At 34.4% G+C, this 8,403-nt stretch overlaps 1 protein-coding gene across 1 annotated transcript; it reads left to right on the forward strand.

Annotated features, from left to right (window-relative positions):
• Positions 1-2,016: 2,016 nt before the first annotated feature.
• On the forward strand, positions 2,017-8,241 carry LOC124303303 (uncharacterized). The gene is made up of 5 exons (XM_046760369.1): positions 2,017-2,143; positions 5,075-5,167; positions 6,160-6,426; positions 7,221-7,379; positions 7,804-8,241. Exons 1-5 carry the CDS (start codon positions 2,074-2,076, stop codon positions 7,950-7,952), a joined length of 738 nt encoding a protein of 245 aa, XP_046616325.1. The 5' UTR covers positions 2,017-2,073; the 3' UTR covers positions 7,953-8,241.
• The last annotated feature ends 162 nt before the right edge of the window (positions 8,242-8,403 follow it).

Here is an 8,403-nt window from a genome sequence, read left to right on the forward strand (position 1 = left end):
AAAGTCAAGAATAACTACAATTTACACGCATATACATTTATAAATGACGCTGACTCGAATTAGCTGAAATCAGTATGGCGCAATTGCTGTTTTTATAGTAGGTATTATTTTGACATTTGAAATTCGGATGTCAAACCGAGCGAGATGTTTCTAAGTGTTGTGGCAATACGTGTAGCGCGATTGTGATGTGACGATCCTGAAAAAAACCACAAAAAAAAAAAATCCTGAACAACTTTGTGCCAAACTTCACCGTCTTCACTGTCACGCGAAAGCTGAACGTTTTACAGATTCGATTTTTGCAAGATTATTCACAGGTGCTCACAGTGGATCAAACAATAAAAAGGTCAAAAGAAGGCAGTAAATGACGTCAGTCCCTAGAAAAAAAGTAGTTTTTACTCGTCTGTAAAAACAAAAAAGCCCAGATTCGGCAACTGAAATAAAAGATTGTTTAATATTAAGTAATGCTAATACGCTTCGTTGAAACCTCGACAATTTAATCAGGGTGAGATCTTGCCTTTGACTTTAGAATTTGGCTGGCCAGAAATTGATACTTTTTTGTTAACTTCATTACGACGTGATGACGTTATGTTCAGTATACCTCGAATTCTAATTTTAGCAAGCTACGAAGATCTTTAAAAAAAAAAACGGAAATAGAATTTCCTTTAGTTGTAAACCAAATTCTTAGACATCGATGCTTTATTTAAAATTGATTCGGAATGGTTAAAAATGTGGTAGATTTGTTCAGGATATTATTCTCAGCAACGTCACTGAAACACTTTTTTCTGACTTGTCCAATATTTGGTTTTGCAGCGTTAAACCGATATTGATTATGATCAGCAAATGATAGTATGGAAATGACTAGTGAAAATAAAGAAACTCTGTGTCAGCGACTTTGTAGAAAACAGTCTTTCGAACATAATGTGCCATTATCGAGTGAAATCGATCGAATTTGATAGATTTAAATAATTTATCAGCGATTTGAAACAAAGAATTGATGTCTGAAATTTTGTTCCGACTATTTTCTTATTTCGCATTTTCGAAGATATCCTTGTAGCATATAAATATAACAATTTTATGAGTACTCATTGTACGACCATCTCGTAGTAAAATTAATAAAAAATATGTTTTTTTTTTCAACTAATCTCCCGAAACGCAAATCCTTGATTTCAACGTCTGATTCAACTTCGGCCCTGTGTATTAAATCCGAGTAGATTGCACAGGTCGACAATAAATTTTTTTATTTTCTTGACTTTATGTTTAAACGAAGAAATTTTGAGTAATAGCCAAAATCTTCATTTATTACTTATACAGTATACTTTTGTTTTTTTTTTTTACATGAAAAATTTTATAAATAACACCGGTCAACGCGAATTTTGAGTCTGAGTTCTAGGTACCAAATTTTGATGCTTTCCACGTAACAAATGAAACAAAAAACCAGTTTCATTAGATAAAGTATGCTTTTGTAGAAACCAGAACAATGTTCCGGATTTTAAGAAAAGTGATCTATTTTCTCAAACATTTATTGTAAATAACGAAGAAAAAAATTTCAGTACCGAATTTACAAAACTTTTATTCTAAAATTTAAATGCGAAACTGAATTTCATTTAATCGGTATACAGTGAATGTTTGAAATAATAGGTAATTTTTCTTAAAATCCGTAATATCGTTCTGGTTTCTGCAAAAGGAAACTTTATCTAATAAAACTATTTCTTCTCTTATTAGTTACGTAATCAAAATTTGACATCTCGAAATTCGTGTTTACCACAGTTATAAATCAGTCCTGACCCGGGATTCGTAGAGACGGATTATTATTCCTCCTTTATCCAGCGTATATTTTTTAATTTTGTATAAATCTACGACTTACAACGATCCAGGTATAATAAATTTGCAAGGTGTGTGCAGCACGTGAACGCCAAGAACTTCTCTGCTCGCAGATTGGACGGAATCGATGAGACAGGCCAGGTTTGAAACAACAAGCCATACCTCCCCATGCTGGATTCAAAAGTCCTTGGCCGACCGCCTATATAAAGAGAGTGTTGAAATTCTGACTAGCAGTAATTTTCAAACGTAGCAATGAAGCGTGTAGCGGTCATTTTCTGCGCGGTCTTTTCCGTCGCACTTGCAGCTGAAGAAGTGGAAATACGTACGTTTTCACTAGTTATTACTAAACTTAAACCATTACTTGTTTGCCGCTAAACTCTGTTGTCATTTCAACTCGCACTTTGGTTTCCATAAATATTTTACCTTACTCGTGACGATCGAATCGTCTCCTTTAACGGCGGTGGATTTTCGCAAATTTCCGAAATTTATAGTTACTCCGATTAATTTGTCTTGTTTTTTCTATTGATCTGAATCTCAGATATCTCTTGCATTCGCGCATAGTAGTTTAATACATATTGTGAACGTAATGGTTTTATTGTTCCAACGTATGCCAATTGCACGAAGATTATTTTTCCGTGGTTTCTTTGCTCGGTGAGTTTCCGCATACCTTGGAGCTGAAATTCGGGTCTTAAGTTTGAGATCCGACGTAGATTGAAAAATGTATCGTACGTTTGGGGAAAAAGGATATGGCGTTGGATCAATTCCAGCAAAATTTGGCCGTTGCAGTCGTGGAATTGGACGATCACCGATTCTTGTTGTTTCAAGTCTTTTTCTATCAACAGTCTTGAATAAAAAAAAAAAAAAAAACGTTAAAATTGATAATTTTTCGTCTTTCAAAAATTTCAAAACTGCAGAATAATTGATTGAGAAATATATTCTGACAATATCAAAATCTATTTCCCACGATGTAAGAGCACTTCCAACGTTTTCGAAACATGCAGGACATCTCAAAATACAGAATAAGTAAAACTTTTGCGCGTATTTTGTCTTGTATTTTTCGTGATGAAATTGTCGAAAGTATTGAAAACAGTATTCCATGAAAAGCTAGTATTTTGAGAGAGCTTAGGAATTGAGTATTGAGTTGTCATAGAAAAGGTGAAAGTGAAAAAATAGTCGAGTTTCAGGAATGATCGGATTCCGTTGGAATGATCCAGTAATTAATATTTCTGATAATGTTAAAATTATATTATATTCTAGCGCATAAAAATGAGCGACCTCATGACAACGAGATATAATGTTTGTTATTAGAATCGTTAAAACAGATGAAATTAGAAAGCAAACTAGACTAGTCTAGATTATTCATATGTACGGATTCTATCTATGTTCGCGATTTCTCAACTGGCAAGTCTTGTTGTTCAAGGCGTATCATCAAAGAAGAAAAAAGATAGGTAGTAATCCAAGAATCTCATACAATAAATATGAGAACAGAGGTTGCACAGCCCAACTGGAATTGCATAATGCGTGCGTTGATTAATCACGAGTATAATTTTCCCTCGCAACAGATGAACTCATAGTTTTTTTAGTTTACTTGCGTGAAGAATCATAAAAACTTAAGTGGTCAAGCCTTGAACTGAAAATCGCCGGAGGACATTGAGGATTTATAATCAGTTATTGGACTATCAATCTAGGTATATATTAACTGTGGGTGTCCCTCGACTGGTTTCGGAGGAGCGAAGGATTGTGATAATTAGTTCAGGGTTGCATAAATACTTGTCAATAATCGCTGATTTTGATTGTCATCATATCGGTTCAATGGAGCATACACTGCTCTTAATTAAAGGGAAACAAGAACTAGACTATTCTAAAAACTGAGTTCTAAAAACAATTACACGATTTTGAAATAGTTAGAATTTGTACGCGACTTTTAAAATGTGTTGTTTTTTTTTTTTCGTTGTAATTGTCTTTCTACATCTGGTGTAATAGCCAATGTAATGAAATTCATGTCTAAGCCAAATAAAAGAAAGGATTTTGTTTGTATTTTAAAAGGTGATAAAACTCTGTTGCTCATACCATTAAACAAGAAGATCCCTTTTCAAATAAAATCCGTAACCCGCTAAGAATATGAACTGAGTAAAAAATCTCATTCGCGCAATCAAATGTTAGAGCTCGTATCAAATTTACTCGTCAAAAACAAATCTGAATCATAATACTATATTTCTGTGTGATCAAACCTTCTCCAGGTGTTACATGGTTTCATTGTTTCTTCAAAGAAACACAAAGCAAAAAGATGTTCTGCCGATTTTTACTCATATATCGTCGAAATTATTTTTTTTCTTATCGTCGTCATGTTCCAATACTTAATTCCAAAGTTTAGTATATCGGGGCCTAAAAAACGTTCATACTTTGCCGGTTCCACGAAACGCTTTGTCAAATCGCGGTAAATTTATTTACAAGTGTATCCATGTTCACCTTGTTTACCGAACGGTTATTAAATTGTGCGGTTATTCTGCAGTCATACGTATAAAAACTTGCTCTTCTCAATTGGTCTATGTTTTAATAAATATATCACATACACGATGAAATGGCTGAGAAACGGAAGACCTTGATGAAGATTCACACAGAAAATAATGAATATGTATACGGTACCTGTATATGTACAAATATTATACATTTGTTCACGATGCATGGCCAGGAACGACTTGGTGGCTGTTTTTCTCTCGTAATCGCTATTTACACGATGTACGTTGCAATTATATCAATTCAATTTCCATTCTCGCTGCAGCAGGTACCTTTTTTCTATGCACATGTAATCGGAGAGAAACATTATAATGACGACAGTCGTGAAAAATAACGCTTTCCGTATTGCTCGATAAAGACCATGTGTCAGGCGTCTTGAAATCAGAGTAAATAGCTTCACGTGCAGATAATCTGAGCAACAAAGGGATCCCATATAATTTTGTGATCAAACTGAATCCAAATCCCTAGAACAGGTTTCAATGTGAATTATTCACAACTGAACAACGCAGAGTACAAAGTTCAAGTTTGAAACGTGCCGAGGCCACGAAGTTTGCGATGTGGAACCGGTAAAAAAACTTTCGGTTTAATGTCACACGGGTTAATTAATCCAGTCAGGCTTTGCCGTCACTGCGGTTTTTATGTAACGTCTAATACGCCTGATTGTGTAAATTATATTGTGATTTTTTTTTAAAAGTACTTTATTAAATTAACTTTATTGTTTTTTCAATCCTTTTAGCAAAGTACATGAAGATTTGCAACAGGAAATCAGAAAATGTCAACGATTGTCTGAAGACCGCGATTCAAGATGCTATTCCCAAATTATCCAAAGGTAAGTTTGAGGGGGAATCCCATATTTAACATTGATTGATTGAAGTAATTTGAGTGATGAATATTTATCACTTGTAAAGCGCAAAGCTACAGTGTAATGGAAATAAAGAAAAACAAAGTGTCACAAGTTTCGGGTAGATTTTTAGCCACGAAATTTTGATCTTATTGCGATTTGGATATGTCCTTGTTTACTTAAGCCTCCACGCATTACCGTTTCCGAGAAAAATGTTGATCAATATGACCTAATTTGGTTTTTTTTATGCAAAAAAATCAGGTGATTCCGAGTCTGGAATTCCGTTTGAGGTATATTCTTAAAAACTATTTAAAAAAAAAAACAAGTTTTCCAGATATATTCAATCCTGAATATGCGAATGAAATGAAAATACATTGTTTTTAATTTTTGTTTGAAAAGATATACATTCTGGAGTATATTCTGTGATTATTAGAGCGTTAACAGAAATGGGATCATGATCAAATTGGAATAAATATTTCAGGTGTACGTATAGTTATTGAGAGTATTTGAAAGCCTCGAAATTATCGATTTAATTGTGATCTCATTTTCATCCCATTTTGAAAATTTCAAAATACCTCCCGAAATCTCTACGTTTTCACACAAAAACTGAAAACAACTCATTTTTCATCCCTTACCAAAAGACTGGGTTCTTTGCAATTCCTGAAGATCTCCCTCGAAATGAAAAGATTCGACTGTTATTCACACAAAAAAGGCTCGTTGGGGTATATTTTTTTCCGATGACAGAAATTGCAAAAAATTTGAAACGTAATAAAATCGATTAACGTACTTCGCATAAAGAATCGTGCCTAAAAATTTTAAGGACTTTTCTTATCTTACAATTAGTGTATAATTTAACATTTCTAAATTGTGCCAGATAAAAATTTTTGATTACTACCATTGTAATTGTACGTGCCGAAAAAATGCACCTCTGGCTTTCTGGCACGAACATTTTGTTTAAAAATCATCTTTTTATAAACCAGGCGTACCTGAGTGGGGTGTCCCGGTATTCGATCCATACTACGTTGCTCTGGAAGAGATCTCGTACAGCAATGGGATGATGCAAGGAAAACTGCTTATGAAGGAGGTGAACGCGTACGGAACATCGAGGGCGAAGATCTTGAAAGTTAAATCGACGTTCTCCGAGGACAGACAACGGCTGGAAGTCGATGTCTTGTTCCCGAGAATTTTCATCGATGGCGAGTACAAGGCCGAAGGTCACCTTAACGACTTCAAAGTTGGAGGAAAAGGTCAGTATTTTATTGGAATTACTATTGAAGAGAAATATTTCAGTTCGATTTAGCTTCCAAATGTTATTCCAATTCGTAATTGTAATCTTTAGAAGTTTCGACCGAACCAAGCTCTTATTCAATTAATTTAGCATATTTTTTCTTGGATTAAACAATTAAAATATCAGTTTTCACTTGGATTTTGTCTAACAAACAAGAAGCAATCGATCTAATTAAATAAATTTTGCGGCAAATCGCTCAGTATCAAATCTGGATAATTTATCAATTGAATTAATGCGTTTCTCAAATGTCTGCATTAATGTGAACATGGAAATCCTGATTATTCCACAAATATTTCAGAGTTGTAACTGGTTTCTGTAGTCGAGATTTTGCTTAAATTCGCATTATTATAATATCGATACTTACTTTCACCATTGAGAATTCTTATTTTCACCTATCTGTATGATTTTGTATTATTACTATTATTCGTTCACTAGTTTTTTATTTATTTATTGTTAGGCGTTTGCAGTCATGCGGGAATTTAAATTGAACTTTCTAATCGATTTGAATATTATAACATTGATTATTGTAACAATGCTTGAAACATAAAATTTAAAAGGTCAGAATTAATGGCAATATTTACGTAAAACTAGATCGGACCGTTAGGCGTTACTCTGACACGAAGGTAAACGAAAGCTTCGCTTCATTTTGAGTAAAAACGATGAGAACAGTGAATTTGAACATGAATATCAGACTTTTATAGCACTGTTGCCTTTCTTGAAAAACATTGTATTAAAAATATTTCATAACGTCAGGTTTCTTCAACGTGAGCATGGAGGGAGTCAAAACCGTGTGGGACATCACCGGACGAATCGAAAACGACAGATGGGTTGTTGAGCACTTCATGGTTCTACCGGAAGTCGAGAAAATGAAGGTCTACTTCGACGATCTATTCAACGGCGACGAGAGTCTCAGTAAGTATTATACTTGTCTGTAATTGTTAAAAAATGTTTTCACATCGTTCGCGCAACGTAAGGCGACGCGATTCACGTAGAGAAAGTATGATTTGTCAAATAAATCAAACACGTAGATATCAAACGAGTCGGAAATTTGATCTTTGAGACAAGGTACCGTGGTTTGGAATACCAAGAGAACTGGCGAAGTAAAGTACAAAATTTCCTTAAATTGTTCAAGGTTTTTCAAACGATTTTTTCCATTTTCTTAAATTTCGATTCGGAATTCAGCGAATAGTCTAATGTTCCCAACACGTACAATATATTAATATGAAGTACGGGGCACTTTATGCTACAAAACGCAGCAGAACACGACGACTGTATTATAAATTCTCACAGTGCCTTGTTTATTGTAAACCCACGACCCCGTTTTATTAATTTTCAGATAACATCGCTCGCAGTTTCATCAACGAGTACTGGCCCCTCTTCTACAGGGAATTGTTGCCCATTGCTAGCGCTCGGTGGGACAAGATGATGACAGATTTCGCCAACCTCGTGTTTTCCAAATTGTCGTACTCCAAGCTCTTCGCCTAATTCGTTGAACTAGAATTAGGAAAGGAGAGTGTGCGCGTTATTTTCGCCTAAGATCCTCTGATAGCTGAGTAATTGTTCGGTCATGGAGTTCAAGGCGTTAGATTCTGACAAAAAATCCGATGTTTGAGCCGCATTGAAACGCGAATTTCACGTTTCTACACTTACTAATTTTTACCATGACGGATTAGTAGCTAAATTCCGTACAGGTAGTTAATATTCTGTTCCAAAAATTTAATTACATAAGTATACGTTTTGTTGAAAATAAGAAAATAAAATCTTGTAAAAATTATACGGCGGTGAGTTGTTACTTATATCCTTTCAATGCTATTAATTTTATGTAACTACATCGCACTGAGAAAAATTTCACCTGTAACAAATTTGTATTGAATGTTGTTGGAAATGTAATCAAATTTGGTAAAGGTAGCTATATTCAATGTAATCATAGTTGTCA

The sequence above is a fragment of the Neodiprion virginianus genome, chromosome 4 (genome assembly GCF_021901495.1).
Source record: "Neodiprion virginianus isolate iyNeoVirg1 chromosome 4, iyNeoVirg1.1, whole genome shotgun sequence".
NCBI lineage: Eukaryota > Metazoa > Arthropoda > Insecta > Hymenoptera > Diprionidae > Neodiprion > Neodiprion virginianus.

What these genes read in the sequence shown, in the direction of transcription:
- LOC124303303 (XM_046760369.1), top strand. Translation starts at nt 2,074, where the DNA reads ATGAAGCGTGTAGCGGTCATTTTCTGCGCGGTCTTTTCCGTCGCACTT. An exon ending in TATTCCCAAATTATCCAAAG is followed by an intron (nt 5,168 to 6,159) that starts GTAAGTTTGAGG and finishes TTTATAAACCAG; the next exon opens with GCGTACCTGAGTGGGGTGTC. An exon ending in CTTCAAAGTTGGAGGAAAAG is followed by an intron (nt 6,427 to 7,220) that starts GTCAGTATTTTA and finishes TCATAACGTCAG; the next exon opens with GTTTCTTCAACGTGAGCATG.